Genomic DNA, 18517 nt, shown 5'->3' with positions numbered 1-18517 from the left:
CAAACAAATGATATTAAATTACCTGGATATGAATAACTTTCACTACACAATTAGGATAATATTCCATTAATTCAAATTGATTTTATCCTTCAGTGTGTTGTGCACACAGATGGAAAAATTGACACTGACAGAGAGTGAACATAAACAGTTGGACATACAAACATCTACAGACAAATGTCATTTGGTTACATGCTTGTTTGCCATCTTTGTCGCATTCTCCATTGCATTCTTCGACCCATTGAAGAATAAAGAACATGCTCGGAATGCTTAAAATGTCATCACAAAGTGTCACATTACACAAAAGCTTGTGATTTGTTTAACAAATAAAAGAACAAAAAGCTTTTCAAAAACAAAACGAAGAAATGGTTAAGTGGACAAGAAATGAAAATTAGCCTTTAAGGCAATGATAAAAAACTAAAAGTACAAAAAAGCAGATGGTTTTGATGTTGATTGTGATGATGACTGTTTAAAAAAAAGATTGTAATAATGAGAAAGTTAGAATGTCAAAGACATCTGCATTAGTGGGATTATGTTTGGATAAAAGTTTGGTTTATGTTATGATAAACTAAAACATCTGATTATTATTATTTATGGATATGGCCAATATTAAAAGTAATTAAACAATTGGCCATTAAAGTAAAAATTTATACACTTTGGCTATTATAAATCTAAAGACCATAAACATATTGAACGTTCCTTTTTGGTCAGGATTTGAAGTCTTACAGCATTTTTTACCATATGTATGCATACTCAGGTCTTTCGTTTTCATCATGTGACTGCAATCCATTAGTTATTGAATCAATGTATCAATAATGATGTAAAGCACTTTGAAATGCCTTGCTGCTGAAATGTGCTATACAAATAAAATTTGATTGATTGATTGATTGATTGATTATGTATCAAAATTTTCAACAACTTAACAGAGAATGCCTTTATTCGGATCTCAAAATTCATGATTAGAAATTGACATAATGAGGACAAAACCAAAGAGCATGCAAGATACTTTTGAATTGTTGTGGAGTCAGACCTCCATTTTAACAGTTGTGAGAAATACTAATGATTCATCATACTACCATTTCAAAAACATTGCCAGAATAAAGCGTTTCATACACACAGATAAATTGGTGCATGATTTATTTTCTGAAGGTTATTGTAATTGTGTCTTTACTGGTCTTCATAAAATTTAATAAGGTAGCAACATTTCATAAAAAAATCGGCTACATGAGTTTTGCAAAATACAATCCGTTCCTGTTTGTGTCACTATAAAATTTAAAGTCTTGTTATTGGTCTTTAAGGTGCTGAATGATTTTAGGCAGACACAAGTCAAAGTTAATGTCAGGTATGAACTATCTACACAAACATTAGACACTCTTTCACACAGTGTTTTGGGGACCCGAACTAAACAAGACAGAGTGTCTATGTTCCTTAGCTCTGGAGTCACTTTACTGAATAGTTAAGAAGTATATAAACTGTTTTTTTTAATTATCACTGAAATCATTATTGTTTACTTCATAAAGGTCAACCATTATTTCATCCTTTTAGTTTTGTATTTTTTACTAGCTTTTCATTTGTCCTAAAGGTACCGTTTAACATTTTTTCTTCTTTATGTGATGCATGCATTTCACCATTATACTTTGGATGTATTGCAATAGCTTTTTTATCTCTCTTCCTTCATTTTTACACTGATGACTTAATTGTCTTGCATATAAATATTGCAATTTGAATAAATTCTCCTCGGCCAAAAATGATGATGGGACAGTAGGAAGAATGATTGTGATAAAGAGTGTTTAAAATAAAAAAACAATAGTTTTGATGAGCTCAAAAAATATATATATAAAAAAATAAACTTTATGATTTAAAAAAAATGTTTCCAGTTATTTAAATGGAGCAAAGCAAAATAAAATGGTGAATCAAGTAACAGGAGTAACAGGTGAAGGCGAAGAGGTTGCAGGTAGCTCACTTCATGGTGTCTTGACTTCTTTTCTTCCTCAGTTATCTTGATCTCGTGTGGGGAAGTCACAGTCTCTGACAAAGCCTTCTTGGGTAAGACTTTGGCATCTTCTTTTAGAGATTTAGATGCAACTTTCATCTTCTCCTGGCTTTGTGGGGTCTGTTGTTTGCGGGTCTGGTTGTTACCTGTGGGTTTAGACTGAGTAGGAACTGGTTTTGCAGGTGTGGAAACCTTGTTATGGTTAGGAGCAGCTTTACTAGAGCTAGATGAAGCCTTGGCACCAGAAGGATGAGAAGGACCCTTAGTCTGAGCAGAGGGCTGAACAGATCCTTTTGTCTGAGTCGGCCCTTTTGCCTGACTTGGGCCCTTCACTTGGTTAGCAGGCTGTGCAGGGGCCTTATTTTGAGCATGTGACTGGGCAGGACCTTTAATTTGAGCAGGTCCTTTACTTTGAGAAGAAGGCTGTGTTTGACCCTTAGCTTGGAAGGGTGGCTGAGCAGAACTCTTTGTTTGAGGGGAGGTTTGGCTGAGCCCTTTCGATTGAGGAGCAGGCATAGCCTGTTTCACATTAGAGGGAGGGCCACTTACTTGAGGACCCGCAGATTTCTGTTGTGGAGGACCTGTAATCCTAGGCCCTGAGCCTTGACTGGGTGCTTTCTGCTGAGGTGTTTGCTGTTTGAATGGAGCAGGTGCCCGAGGAGATCCCATGGAAGGGGCTACAGGAGGTGGAATATCTCCCAAACTTCCTGACAGAGCCCTCTGTGTTTGGCAGTTTAAGCAGAGCCATTCTTTCTTCTGAAAAACAAGAACAACAGAAGGCAGGAATCAGCAAAATCACAATAAAAAAACCAAAGTTTAAGTTATAAACTTAAATTATAAAAATCTATGTCCTATGGGGACTTCAAGGACAGAGAATACACAGAATTGAATCAGTTTTAAAGTGCAGCTGTAAAATGGTAAATGGCCTGCATTTGTGTAAACCTTTATGAACTTTAAACTTTTGGGCAACTCCTGTTTAGCTCAACAGGATGAACAGGATGAACCCCTACCTTTTGAACCCCTGCTGCACTAGTTTAAACAATTCTCACATAGATATTTGCACTCTCTGACACAGTACTTGACTGGTGCAACTCTTACCTAAAGAACATTCAAGCCAGTAGGTAACTTCTCATCAGAGCATACAGAATTGGGGTACCTCAAAGTTCAATCCTGAACCCCTCATACTACAATAGTAGTTACCATACTTATGTAGATGTTACACTGCTCTACCATTCAGGGTCCTTTCAAGCACTGAGCAGATGCTTATGACAAATGGTTGAAGACTGCTCGGCATCTCCAGAACCAGAACCAAAGATGGAGAAGCAGAATTCAGTTTGTATGCTCCACAAATTTTAAAGAAACTTCCAGAAAACTGCAAAACAATTGAAACGTTGAGTTTCTTCAAAATGAGGCTAAAAACCCACCTGCTTTGAGTTGAATTTTTATGGAGACTGGTTGGTACAAGAGCACAGAATTGCTAGTTTGGTAAATTAAATGTTAATGTTTTTGCTTTATAGGTGATTATGCAGTGCCAAGGACTCAGTAGGACCCACTCTGAACAACTGTGTACCGGAAAGCCTGTCCAAACAAGACCTTTCATCTCTTGAAGAAGAGTTAATCTTTTGACAACATTAAGCACTCTCAAACAGGGTACACAGTAAAAGAGCACAGTGTGAATACAGATGATTGTGCCTGTAGAGAGGTGCAACAATCACTAGACCTTTGATTGGGCTCATATCAAAGTCTCCTGCTTCTTGAAGCAGGGATTTGCCCTTTACATTCATCCTCACAGTCTTACATTGGACCATGGTTATAGATTCTGACACTGCTAAAAATCCAGAACAAAACCCATCAACAGTGGGATATTAACATAAGCAGATTCAATTTCAGGTCAATGCAACAGATCGATGAAACTGTTCGTTGGAATAAAACGGTTCTATTGCGAGCAATGGTGCCATGTTAGTAACACAGCCCTTCGTTAATGATAATCATCTGTGCCTCAGGCTTGAAGACGGAGTGTTTTCGTGTCACAGACTCGTTCAACAAAACAAATAACCTCATAAACACCTCGACTGCTGATTACCATCTGACTAATAAATCATGTATTTTATTGCTGTCACATTTCAAAGGCATAAAAACGGAAGATTTACCAACAGGCTCTGTCAAATCTATTAAATAAAAACAATTCAGGTGTTCGAGGACTGAATCGGAGGACATTTACTGCAGTGCAAAGATCCAAAGCACCAAAAAAAGCAGAACATAAATTACTAGTTTTAAAACACCTTAAAGTTACATTCATTCAACCAAAGAATGACAATCACTTAGTAAGCATGAACAATCCTAACATCACAACAGAAATCTTAGTGTCGAGATTCAGCCCCTACAAAGAGTTTATAGTAGGACAGTCTGCTTTGATTATCACCACATTCTGAACATAAGTATTAACATAAGTCAGAGGGCGTTTCCTCCTTTTTCTGAAATCTTTGTCCAACATAAATTTCTCTCTTTGTCCATGAGGAACAGTGAATGTGACAGAACATTTTGACTAAGTCTTCAGATACAAGATGATGTGAGAGGTGGGAGATACTCCTCCAGGGTTTAGAAGTAAGGATGTAGGACAAAGACAAAGTCAATACACCCCTCTTAAAATTTCAGATTGTTGTGATGTAAAAATGTACACCATTGTGAATTATTTCAGAACCACCTCAACCTTAAAAGCTGCACTTACTTTTATGAAAATATGTTTTTTATATACATATAATTGTTAAAATTATCACTAGGTAGACCAAGGAGGAAAGGGAGAGTGTTATTTACTGAGTGTGACATACACAGGTTGACATAAAATAAATATGATTTTATCATCAACAATGCAATTTTCTTTTGTTGTGACACCATTTGGTTATGATTTGTGCTTTGTCTTTATCCTAAATGCATCCATTTTAATGTGTACCTCCTTTTCTGTTTGTTTATTTTAGCTGTTGTTGTTATTTGTTCTCATATCTAATTGGTTATTTGTTCTTTTATAGATTAATATTTGTTAGTCTGAATTGTTTGTTTTACATGCATTAACTGGTGAATACATTTAAAATTAAAAAATTAAAAAGACATTGCACAATATGCTGCCTTAGTTTGATAAAAGAAGTAAATGGATGAAAAAGCAGCTCAAAATATTTTTTGAAATACCTTTATAAAGTCTAGAGAAATATCAATCAAAACCACCCTTAGCTTTTTGGAGTTTAAGTAAGAAGAAATTCATTTGGATTTTAGCATTTGTAAATCCCAATTTACAAATGCTAAATTTACAAATGCCAGGCAAATAGCATTAGCCTAGCCAGATAGCAGCTTTTATTCAGATATTCACTGGCAATTCTCTCAGCAGCTGGATGTTGTACAGACTATCAGCGATGGAAGGGACTTCCTTCAGGCAAATATCCTCCAGCTTCATGCCATCAGGGCAGTGGTATTAAATATTACAAGATATTTATTGTTGGGATCCGGAGCTGTTCATCCACCAGAGGGCGCTGGAGGCCTTGTTCCATCTGAGGGCGTCTCCTGAACCACGCACCTGAAACCATTCTGCCATCAGGAGCTGTATAACTGGAGGAGGCTGCTGACACTTCCCTGCCAGATTGTTAGCTAGTTATGGTACCGGCTCACTCCAGCTCTACTCTTCCTGTTTGCTTCCTGAATTCTGATCCATCTGTGTCTCTGACCTTTTTCAGCTGATTGACCTGAGACGTGCTGAAGATAGATCCAGCCCAGGACCCCTCCGAACCTACAGCTCGGCAGCCTGCTTCTGGCAGAACAGTTCAGACTTACCTGTCCGTCCTCCAACGCCGCCGCAGCCCGCAGCCCTCCGCGCCTCAAAACAGACTCCGGATTTCCCAGGTTTTTCCCCCCAGTCCTTTCTCCTCCCGATCGGAGGTAAGCTCCCAGTCAGCGCCATCTCCAAATTTCCTCGACCCCAAACTTACCGTCTGTTTCTTCCCTAGCTGACCTGAGATCCAGTCCCAAGCGCTCCCGGATTGTTTATCTGTTTTTTTTCCCCCCTTCCCTTTGGTTGTAATAAATCTCTTTTATCAATCTCGGCTTCTGGTGTTGTTCTGCATGTGGGCTAAGAAGTTAGACCTCAGCATGACAGAACAATCTGGCCAACAACCTAGCCCTGCGGAAACACTCCGGAAAACCTTGGAACAACAGCACACTCTCATTCAGAACCATGACGCCGCGTTGCGAGAGTTAAACAATCGTCAAGCGGAAACAAACCGCCGATTAGAGGAGATTGCAAGTTATTTGCAAGGAACTAGCTCACAGGCTTCTGCGGTCGCCCCAGCACCCGCTCCAGTTCCGGATCCACAATCTACTTCCAGGTCTGTGGATTCGGTTCGCTCTACAGTTTCAGATTTCCGTCCGTCCCTGCCTGAAAGATTTTCTGGAGAAGTCAGCAAGTGTAGAGGATTTTTGTTTCAGTGTACCATTATCTTCAATCATTCCCCTCAGAGCTTCCTCCATGATGGAAGAAAGATTTCTTTCATTTTGTCACATCTATCAGGAAAAGCGCTAGAATGGGCCGAGGCTAGATTTCCCAACTCCGCAGATTACGGATACTCGTTTGATGACTTTTTGGATGAGTTTAAGCAGGCTTTTAACCAGGATACAGATAAAACATCGGATTCCCGAAGTCTGCTAGAACTGAAACAGGGCAGAAGATCGGTGGCTGAGTTTGCTATAGACTTCAGGATTAAGGCAGCAGCTTCAGGTTGGGGACAGACGGCTCTCAAAAGCGCATATTTCCATGCATTAAACGACTCGATAAAGGATGAGTTAGCGGTTTTAGATGAGCCTAAGACCCTGGAGGAACTGATAAACCTCACCATCCGGTTGGATAATAGGCTACGCTCCAGAAATAGGGAAAGAGCCAAGAGTTGCCACCCGTTTGTGAGATCATGTTCTGACAAGACCAGTAATTCTGCTTTTCCATCTTCAGAACCAGCCGAAACGGAGCCGATGCAGATCGGGAGTACTCGGCTTTCCCCGGAAGAAAGACTAAGAAGGTTCAAAGAGAACCTCTGTCTGTACTGCGGTGAATCTGGACATCGCATCTCCACCTGCCCCTCCAAGGCAAAAGCCGTGGTCCGCCAGAGGAAATGAGGAGACTGGCGGACCATCTACAGTCTGGAAATTCTCCTCGTCTGCTGCTACCAGCTACACTGTTCACTGATGATCAATCATTGACGTTATCCGCCATGATAGATTCTGGTTGTGAGAAAAATTTAATCGATTCAAACTTAGTCCGGCAACTAGACATAGAGACCTATCCGTTAGCCACACCCCTCAGAGTTGCAGCGTTAGACGGCAAGGAACTACCTGACATCACACACCAAACTAAGCCGTTGGATTTCCTGGTTTCAGGTAACCATCGTGAAACATTATCATTTTTTGTCTTCCCGGCTGCCAACTCACCTGTTGTCCTGGGCTTCGATTGGCTTTTTCTTCATAACCCCAGAATAAATTGGTCTAAGAGGCATATTGAATCCTGGTCTATTTCCTGTCACTCCACCTGTCTCCGCTCTGCCGTGCCGACGGGTCAGTCACCGGCAAACCGGCAGGAGGCGGACCCACCCGATCTCGCTACTCTCCCTCCAGACTACCATGACTTAGCCCCTGTGTTCAGTAAGGCTAGTGCTCTCACTCTACCTCCGCATCGCCCATATGACTGCGCCATAGATCTCCTACCTGGAGCGCCTCTGCCCAACAGTCGGCTGTATAATATCTCCAAACCTGAAAGGGAAAGTATGGAGACATACATTAATGAGTCACTAGCCGCAGGAATAATTCGCCCCTCGTCTTCTCCGCTCGGGGCGGGGTTTTTCTTCGTGGGCAAAAAAGATGGTTCCCTTCGACCCTGTATAGATTACCGGGGGTTAAATCAGATCACCATCAAGAATAAGTACCCGCTACCTCTCCTAGCTTCAGCGTTTGAACCGGTTCAGGAAGCTACTGTCTTCACTAAATTAGATCTAAGAAACGCTTATCACCTTCTCAGGATCCGGGAGGGTGATGAGTGGAAAACCGCCTTTAAGACACCCCTGGGCCATTTCGAATATTTAGTGATGCCTTTCGGCCTGTCAAACGCACCTGCCTGTTTCCAAGCCTTAGTTAATGACGTTTTGAGAGATTTTTTGAACATTTTCGTTTTTGTTTATCTTGATGACATATTGATCTATTCCAGGACTCTGTCAGAACATAAGAGACATGTAAGATTTGTTCTCCAGCGACTGCTGGAGAATAAATTGTTTGTAAAGGCTGAGAAGTGCGAATTTCACCGCCCATCAGTCACCTTCCTGGGATTCGTGCTCGAGGGCGGACAGGTAAGACCATCGGAGGAGAAGATCAAAGCTGTTCTAGACTGGCCTACCCCAGAGAATAGAAAACAACTTCAACGATTTCTGGGGTTTGCTAATTTCTATCGGAGGTTCATCAGGAACTATAGTCAGACAGCCCAACCCTTGACTGCTTTAACCTCAGTTAAGAGATCCTTCCACTGGTCCCCCGAAGCAGAAACGGCTTTTAAAAAGCTGAAGACTCGGTTTGCTAATGCTCCTATCCTCATTCAGCCGGACATCACGAAACAGTTCATCCTAGAGGTTGACGCTTCGGACTCAGGAGTCGGAGCTGTGCTTTCTCAGCGTTCCGAATCTGACCAAAAGACTCACCCCTGTGCCTTTTTCTCTCGTAGACTCTCCCCTGCTGAAAGGAACTACGATGTTGGAGACAGAGAACTTCTCGCCATCAAATTAGCCTTGGAGGAATGGAGACATTGGCTGGAGGGCGCAGAGCATCCCATTTTGGTCTGGACAGACCATAAGAATCTGTCGTACCTTCAATCCGCCAAAAGACACAATCCCCGTCAGTCCCGCTGGTCTCTTTTCTTTTCCCGTTTCAACCTGTCCATCACGTACCGACCTGGGTCCAAAAACATTAAACCTGACGCTCTGTCCCGACTCTACTCCACTGAAGAGTCTGAGACACCAGCCAATGTTCTGCCCCCCAGTTGTACAGTTGCGTCAGTTTCCTGGGAGGTTTCCGACATCATAGAACACGCACTGTTGTCCGAGCCGGATCCTGGTACTGGGCCGCCCAACCGTACGTATGTTCCATCTTCAGTCAGAGCTAGGTTAATTAATTGGATGCATACAACAAAATTCTCAGCCCATCCTGGAACCAGTAGAACCATAGCCTTAATTTCCCGTCGTTTTTGGTGGCCATCACTACACAAAGATGTTAAAGAGTTTGTCTTGGCCTGCTCAGTTTGTGCCCGAAACAAATCGTCTCATCAGCCCCCTTCTGGTCTGCTTCAACCTCTGCCCATCCCCAAACGACCCTGGTCGCACATTGCAATTGATTTTGTTACTGGGTTACCTGTATCCAAAGGAATGACCACCATTTTCACTGTGGTTGATCGCTTTTCCAAAGCCTGCCACCTCATTCCGCTAAGAAAACTGCCCACGTCTCTGCAGACCGCTCAGCTCTTGGTTAAACACGTTTTCAAACTGCATGGCATTCCGCAGGAGATCCTATCAGACAGAGGACCTCAATTCACCGCTCAGGTATGGAAACACTTTTGTGCCGCCTTGGAAGCTAAAGTCTGTCTATCTTCTGGTTATCACCCTCAGTCGAACGGACAAACCGAGCGCATGAATCAAGAGCTCGAGTCTACACTGAGATGCCTCACCTCCACCAACCCCACTGACTGGAGCCAGTTCCTGCATTGGGCTGAGTATGCACACAACGCTCACGTCTCATCAGCTACCGGTCTCTCTCCTTTTGAGGTCTCCTTAGGGTACCAGCCTCCATTGTTTCCGGCGGATGAGAAGGAGCTTGCCGTTACATCGGTCCAGCACCACATTCGCCGCTGTCGTTCCATTTGGCGGAACACTGTCACAGCACTAAATCGTTCTTCTGAACGGAACCGCCGTTTTGCTGATCGGAGGAGACGTCCTGCTCCTGACTACGCACCTGGTCAGCAAGTTTGGTTGTCCACCAGGAACATCCCACTGAAATCCATGACCAAGAAGTTGTCTCCTCGTTTTATTGGCCCATACAAGATCGAGTCCGTCATCAGTTCTACTGCTGTCCGGTTACATCTGCCTTCTTCTCTCCGTATCCACCCCACATTCCACGTCTCGCAGATCAAGCCTGTTCTGACCAGCTCGCTGTGCCCTCCGTCCGGGCCCCCTCCACCCCCCCGGGAGATTGATGGGCATCCTGCTTACACCGTCCGCCGGATCGTGGACTCCCGTCGACAGGGCCGGGGTTGGCGGTACCTGGTCGACTGGGAGGGCTACGGTCCGGAGGATCGGATGTGGGTTCCGGGTTCTTTTATTTTAGATCCTTCTTTGATTTCTGATTATCGTTCCTCCCTGCCTTCCTCGGTTGGACCGCCAGGTGGCGGTCGTTGAGGGGGGGGTACTGTTGGGATCCGGAGCTGTTCATCCACCAGAGGGCGCTGGAGGCCTTGTTCCATCTGAGGGCGTCTCCTGAACCACGCACCTGAAACCATTCTGCCATCAGGAGCTGTATAACTGGAGGAGGCTGCTGACACTTCCCTGCCAGATTGTTAGCTAGTTATGGTACCGGCTCACTCCAGCTCTACTCTTCCTGTTTGCTTCCTGAATTCTGATCCATCTGTGTCTCTGACCTTTTTCAGCTGATTGACCTGAGACGTGCTGAAGATAGATCCAGCCCAGGACCCCTCCGAACCTACAGCTCGGCAGCCTGCTTCTGGCAGAACAGTTCAGACTTACCTGTCCGTCCTCCAACGCCGCCGCAGCCCGCAGCCCTCCGCGCCTCAAAACAGACTCCGGATTTCCCAGGTTTTTCCCCCCAGTCCTTTCTCCTCCCGATCGGAGGTAAGCTCCCAGTCAGCGCCATCTCCAAATTTCCTCGACCCCAAACTTACCGTCTGTTTCTTCCCTAGCTGACCTGAGATCCAGTCCCAAGCGCTCCCGGATTGTTTATCTGTTTTTTTTCCCCCCTTCCCTTTGGTTGTAATAAATCTCTTTTATCAATCTCGGCTTCTGGTGTTGTTCTGCATGTGGGCTAAGAAGTTAGACCTCAGCATGACATTTATGAACAGCATCAAATCTTAAGATGAGGGTAGTGGATATATAGATAGCTTTTTATATGTTTATTTTTCTCTACAGGTCACAGATATTAATGTCTGCAGATAAAAAAAATGTTGTACCTGGTGACACACTTTGGTATTGGTGACAAATAGTCAGACTCTGCTCTGCCAGTTAAAACATGTTAAGAGTTCATAAGAAGGAAATTATTATACAAACTGAACCACATGTAGGATGCGATTGATAGAACACCATACCACTCTTTGCAGAGGCACTGACACAGCAAATATAGCACCTCATAAAAACTCAATTAGGCCTATTATGCAATGTCAGTGATAAATTATGCAGCACATTCCTTTAGTAATGATGTCATTTAAATATTGTATATTATGAAAATATGCATTTCACATTTGATGGTGCAGCAAAACAAAGAATGAACCAATCCATCATATTTTTAATTTCAAACAAAGATTAAATGTAAGAATCTTGAAGACTTGTTAAAGCTGAGAGTGACAGTGAGGGAGTGCTTTACTTATAATTTTGGTTTCTTAGTTTGGCAAGATAATGAGTTCAAGTTCAGTAACCTTTCAAAACAAGGTTGCATTCAAAACCTTGATACATCAGTATCTTGTATGTATTCAGTCGTATCCTGAAACATTGCAGTGAAGACAATGCCCCTACACTGAAACCTTTAAATATAAATGCTATTTTTACTGACGATTTTTTGTACAAGATAAAATCTTTCTAATTCTGTCCAGAAATCTGTTGTCTCAAGTGAGACCATGAGGCGTGGATGCAGCCATTGGTTTGCCAAAGTGACAGCTTTGCTTTGTTTTCATATCTCTCAAGTGCTCTACTGAGAAGCTAAATATAAACAGGTGCAGCTCTCTCAGAAGCAGCCATCTGTTCTGGTTCTTTCATGACCAGCAACTGTGTTTGTGGACAGCTAGTTCACTATGGGACCAGCAGACATTTACTGAAGATGCATGCCAAAATTTACCATGTATTCTCACTTTATGGCCATCACAAACCAGGTTTGAACTTTCTATGAAGAATAAATTAAAATTCCCATTGTTGAATCAGTGTCTAATTAAAATACCACTTTGCGATCCTAACTTCCTTTCCGATAGAACAGCTTTCTTCCTGCCATGTTGGCTTATGCCAAAATTCCCTATTTGCTCCTGAATCAGCACAACACGATTGCGTGGGTAAAAGAGAGAGAGAACCAAGGCCAAAACGAAGCTGCAAGTAGCAAATTATTCATGTAGAGTGCTTTAGCTTGTACAGCAGTAAGCTATGTGGGCAGTGCTTCCCACCTCAACCCACACAGTGAAGAGAAAATCGTGTCTGCATAAGATGAAGCCTCTGATGCTTCCGAGATGGTCTTTCAGTGTTCTCTGAAAACAGAGCAAATACTGTAATTTTCAATATTTCACTTGGCCTAAGCCAAACTTTTGAAACAAATAATAAAATGTCCTGAATGACATAGAAATACTTCTTTGAACTGCATGTTTATTTTATGTCCTCTACTGGGAACCTGAATTAACTCTATTTTCGCTATGTGTTAGTCACATAAAAATTGTCCAAAATTGTTTGTTTTGAAGTGAGGCATCATTTAAAAACAGGTATACCAGGGTTAGCGATCCCAATGTAATGGTTCCTCTAACTTGTCTCTTATTCCGTAAAAGCAGAAAGGAAAGAAGCAATAATATAAGTATGTTTATTTAAATGCTTCTACTAAACTCAGCTTATGTTTATTCCATATTTTGCTTTAGTCTTCCATTACTGTGTACATCTGTAAAAAAATTAATCTTTTAAGATGAACTACTGTTTTTGAATGACAATAAAAAATTTTATCTAACTACTTTTGACAGACGTAACATTTAATTATAGACTTTTCTGGAAATCTTTAATAGAAAGAAGTTATTTAATTCATCATCATTAGTATATACTGTAAATGTATGTGGCTGTGCTCTCCATAACATTATATACATTTTACAGACAACATCATTATACAACACTAATCATAGCAGCAGCTATATATTATTATATCTAAAAATTTAATAAATATGTAATACTTGATGCTTCTTTGGTGTTTTTAATCAAGATTATCATACCTTGAAATCAGTGTCTTGTATGTATTCAGTCGTATCCCAGTAGATTAGTAATCAAAATGATTTATTCTTAATTTTATTTAACAATAATTTATATTTAAATTTTTTATTGTTGTAATCTTTTATTTTTTTTATAAAAGTATCAACATATAAGTTTAAATACACTGCTTGTTTATGTATTTATTTACTTAAACAATATCTGTTATATGTTATATTATATTCATTCATTTTTAATTTCAATTGTTATATTATTTCTATATATTTATCCTAATTTTATCTTATTTCATTTTTAGCACTCCTCTTCGTCGACTCAACATCACTTTTAGCAACATATTTACTGTATGTGCATTATTCATGGTTTGGCTTTGTAAGCTCAATATTTATTTTTTTTGTTAGTTTGGCTTGTTGTTATTTTTTACTGCCTTCTGTTTTTATGTTCTATCTGTTGTCTAAGCTATTTATGGAAAGTGCTCTATAAATGCGGACTGATTGAGTGATTGATAAAGCGCTGCCACTGAAAGCACAATCTCTGGGATGAAGAAGATGTCGCAGGTACTTGCACATACAGCATGCCTTCATTAATTCTCTTTAGAAAAGTGGTGATTACAACATGTAGGAGTGGATGCTTGTTCAAGCAACTAATATGTGGCCATAGATTCCATTTTTGAGTCCACTTTGCTTATCAAAAGTCCATTACAGACATTCGCTGGGAAACGCATCATAACAGTCTGATGTGCTGTGTTATAAAAAAAATTACTACTGGTGAATTCCTTAACACTCAGCTGATGGATAACGCAGAAAGAAGTGATGACAAAATGCAGTAGGTTTTTTGTGTTTGTTTTTGTTTTTTTGGTGGGTGTGCCAGGAGGATGTTAAACACGACTTGTCAGGTGCACTAAACTGCAGTATTGAAGAAAAATATTTTACATATTTGTTGAAACTATCACTATGTCATGACAGTATGGTATGAAACAGATAATCTGTGAAAACGTCAAGCCCCTCTGCCTACTCCCAATGCTAAATAGAAACAACCAATCAGAGCCAGGAGGTGGGTTTTAGCACTGTAAATCACAATCTTGTAAGATGCTGCTCATTCCCTCCCTTTCCCCATTGCTTTCTGCTAACAGAGCCTGTTGAGAATGCTCAGGCTATGTATCATGGCCCGCCCAACACAGCACATAAATAATTTTCCTGTAATTGAAACTTATTTCTCCGCCATTAGCACATTTAGCAGCGAGAACATGAGATTGATTGGCAGCACTAAGACCGTCTACCTGGCTATGATGGGTTGTTTTTGGTCGGGAGCGGTGGACAGCAATAGCAGAACTGGGAGTAGGTGCAGGAGATTGATTTTTTTCTAAAAAAAAAAAAAAATGCCGTCATGACATGGTGGCAGTTTTAACAAATATGTAAAAAAAAATACATATTCTTTATAAACATTACATACTGCAGATTTAAGAGTTTATTATGTCATTGACAGCTGGGAATGTAAGAAAGTAATGACTAAATTTAATACACCATGGATCACCTGTAGATTAACAAATACATAACATAAGCATACTATAAATTCACACTTTTTTGTTAGTTAGGACAATATTTTTATCTTGTCAACCAAACAAATCTTACTTTTATAATGCATCCTATGCATATTAATGAGAATAAACAGTCTAAATGTGTTTTTTTTATTTTATAGTGAACAGTGTGATTTTTGTCAAATGTAAGGTTGCTCCTATTCATTTTCTGTTTGTTTAAACCTTGTTTCAAAAAACAGGTTTTGCCAATCATTCTATCAGGTTGCAAATGTTTTAGCTTAATCCAAAGACAAATCCTACAAAACACATGCACTTACAAATCTGAGTGCACACAGACTGAGATGCAGGTTTACAACCCTTAAAATGCATTTACAAATTACCTCTTCCTACAATAAGATACCCAGGGGTTGTTTTCTTTGATAGGGCTTTATCTGTTTGTTTTTCTTAGATGCAGTCTGTGGAGCTTACATAGCCCTGTGTGTAATTCCTGAGAAAACCAGCAGGAATTGGCTTGTACCCTTTCTCCAGGAGAAAACACATCAATAACACAGAAAATAACCCCCAGCAACATCAAGGTACTGGCAGAGTTTCAGTCTCAGAGAACAAAGCAGCTGAGGAGAAAGCCTTTTGTTGCATTCGATGTAATGTAAAATATCAATTCAGTTCCATGACTGAAGTTGGAAGAGCAATCAGAGTGTGATACTGGCTTGATCATGATATAAGGTGAATACCCTGGACATTTTTGTAGTAATGCTCCATCCAGATGGCTCGCAGCCCGAGACGCTGCCCTTTCACTTTTAAAATAAGGAGAGATTGAACACTGTGAATGACTAGCGGGTAAAGGTCGGAGAGATTGACCCCATTTCACAGATTGATCTCACTCTAAAAGGAGCCTGCTGAGATATTACAGCGCTGCTCACACATACAATGTCTGTTGGCCTGCTGAGTGTGCTGATTTGAGCTTGAGTGCACATCTGACTTAAACATGTGTCTGTGGAGGTGATCGGCAAGTAAAGTATGGATCCCATATGCCTACACTGAGTTTTACAGCTTGCACTGTTCAGTTGCCTCACGTTACAACTACAAAGAAAAGAGATTTTAAAGGGATTTAAAGCCATAGACCATAATCACGTAACTGTAAAGTGAAAGGACGCATGGTTTAATAATATTTTCTAAACATTTAAATCTAAAAATTGTGACATGTATGATGTATGATCTGTGAAGTGTGCGACTGATAGGTGTCCCATCAGCAGATTTCCCACCTGAGCACAAGTACCGTAGACCTTTCTGATTAATGCTCTCTGCACCCAGCCTGCCAGGTTTAGAAGATGGACAAGTTTGCAGTTGTACCATATTCTTTCATTTAGATTAGATTGAATATGTGATATGTTCAAACCTTGAGACATTCTTTTATAACCTAACCCTGGTTTAAACATCCCTGACCTATACTGTAATCCTTGGTCTTCATGATGCTGCTTGGTCATTAATTTTTTTGTAATAAATCAGGCTCTGAGGGCTTCATAAAACACTTCAAAATCATGCGCCAATGTCTTTATTGGTCTATGATAATAAAATAAATTAACATCTGCAGTAAGGTATCAAAGTGAGGGGAAAGTAAGCGGGCTATAAATCAGTTTTTAAAGCATTGCATCAAAAGATCAAAAGAAACTACCTGTTCAAAAATGTTGACTTCTTGGCAGCTTTATTAATGTTGAATAAAACAAAAACAAGTAAACATATTAAGAGCTAAATGAAAGGAAAATAAGGAGAAGCTAAACTTCAGTTTGAGTGCTATTTAGCTTTCTGTAAGTGATCAACCCCAAAAGAGCATAGATGCTTCAAACAGTAGATATAAAAAACGTTAATACAGTTTTACAAAAACAGACATCAAGTCTCACATGAGTGTGTCTGACTGCTAGCAAGATTGGGGCACATTACAGAGAGGATTTAATTACATTTACAGCTCAAGTTCCTGGATTTCAAACCAGCAGAGGAAAATGCTTCATTAGCAAGTTGTTAAACTCTAAAATTTTGCATGACACCATTTTTTTAGCTTCTTACTTTTTCTTGAGATGAATAGGTGTATGTGTTCTACCTGTATAAGAGAAAATGTGCAAGGAAACAACTCTTTTGTCAGGAGATAGAGCAGAGACAGAGAAGAAGAAACTCCAAAGAGAAAACAATCCTGGTCCTGCAGATGTGCTCAGTGTACTTGATTGCCAATAAGCTTTTGCTGCCATCAGTAGAACTTGGCAAGGGCACAACTTCAGGATCTATCCAGCAGGAATCTTTAGTAAGTTTATATCACCCAACAGTAGAGAGTTCCCTGATCTCATACATTGTGGTGAAACACTGACTTGCTTTTATTTTCCATATAGACTCTATATCATAGCTCAACAATTACATTAGTACATTCTAATTACCAATGTTAGGTGTAGGCTTTAAAAAATAGTCAAACTTTATATTTAAAGTAAACAAAAATTTAAAATATACTTGTCTTCGCAAGCCTACCTAGAGAAGCAGTATTTCTCAGCAACCACTTCCCTTTTATTATACTTCATTTGACAAAAACATGCTCTTTGAAGTGCACCCCAATGGACAGCTGCTCCATTGTTGCTAGTGGCATCTTAGCATCTAGTCACAATGCAACTATTAGCAATGCCTTAAAATTGAATCATCCATCCATCAATTACCCAGCATACTTATTCCTTGCGGGGTCATGAGCGCTACTGATGGAATACAGTCTGCCAGGTCACCAGTCCATCGCAGGGCAACAAGGAGACAAAAAAGGACAAACTCCCATACCTAAGGAGAATTTATAGATTAATCAACCTGACAGTCATGTTTTTGGATTGTGGGAGGAAATCAGAGAAACTGGAGAGCAACCAAACAGGCAAACTCCATACAGAAAGGCACCGGTCTGGGATTTGAACCCAAGACCTTCTTGCTGCAAGGCAACAGTGCTATCAACTGTTTCACTGTGCTTCGATTTTATGTCCTTTACAGGGAAAGTGATTTAATTCCACTTTTGCTATGTGATGAAGCCACATAAACAATTGTTCAATACATGATAGACATCTGCATCCCAATGATGTGTTGCATCATAGGGATGCAATACATCACTTGGATGGACAATTGCAGTTGAATGGACTCTAATTTTCCGTCACACCCAGACCTGGTGCAGATGTTTGGTAGCTGAGAGGCCAAAGCCCAGGGAGATTGAGGGACATAGTGATCATCCAGAAGTCCAGAAAATGCACCTTAACTGTAAGTAATATTATCGTCACAGTTTTCAGCAATAGTATTACAACATAGTCATTATTCTAAAAACCCTACCAAATACCTATTATTTTCTGATGCAAATTCCTTTAAAATGCCTCAGTCATTTTAATGAGATTTTCAATATAGGTAAATCAATTTCAGTTTTGACTGATGCAAGGTTTAAAGGCTGTTTTTTTCTCTTTCTTCTCTCTCTCGCTCTAAACCAAAAGAAGAAACAATGAAAAATTGTATAGAATAAAAAATGATGGCCTCCTACCCCCTGAAAATACTGACAAAGCAGTAAAAGCAAAGCAAAACTGCAAAGTCATGGGTCATAAAATCAAATCTTGCAAGGACTATGGAGACAAGCTAAGCCAGATAACCCTTCAAAAAGTTATTTCAAACCGGGAACCACATTAACCAGTTTAAAATTCTCTCTGATTGGAATTGTAAAAGCTTTCTTTTATACAGTTTCTCTTGTATAGTCAATATTTA

The 18517-nt window shown here is 40.3% G+C and overlaps 1 protein-coding gene across 4 annotated transcripts in view; it reads right to left on the bottom strand.

Moving 5' to 3' along the window:
* The window catches only part of LOC102225812 (protein bassoon-like), a 100023-nt gene that overhangs the window by 21239 nt on the left and 60267 nt on the right, over positions 1–18517 (bottom strand). For 3 of the 4 annotated variants that reach the window (XR_002754576.1, XR_002754575.1, XM_023353489.1), the window contains exon 4: positions 1961–2746. Coding sequence is in view for 1 of the 4 variants with exons in the window: in XM_023353489.1 (XP_023209257.1) it covers positions 1961–2746 (786 nt within the window). In the remaining 3 variants the exon portion in view is untranslated. The remainder of the gene's footprint in view (positions 1–1960; positions 2747–18517) is intronic. The other variant, XR_002754577.1, reaches the window with a different exon arrangement.

This window comes from Xiphophorus maculatus, chromosome 20, assembly GCF_002775205.1.
Source record: "Xiphophorus maculatus strain JP 163 A chromosome 20, X_maculatus-5.0-male, whole genome shotgun sequence".
Classification (NCBI taxonomy): Eukaryota; Metazoa; Chordata; class Actinopteri; order Cyprinodontiformes; family Poeciliidae; genus Xiphophorus; species Xiphophorus maculatus.
The sequence above is the reverse complement of the archived record's forward strand: the minus strand, read 5'-3'. Positions and strand labels throughout refer to the sequence as shown.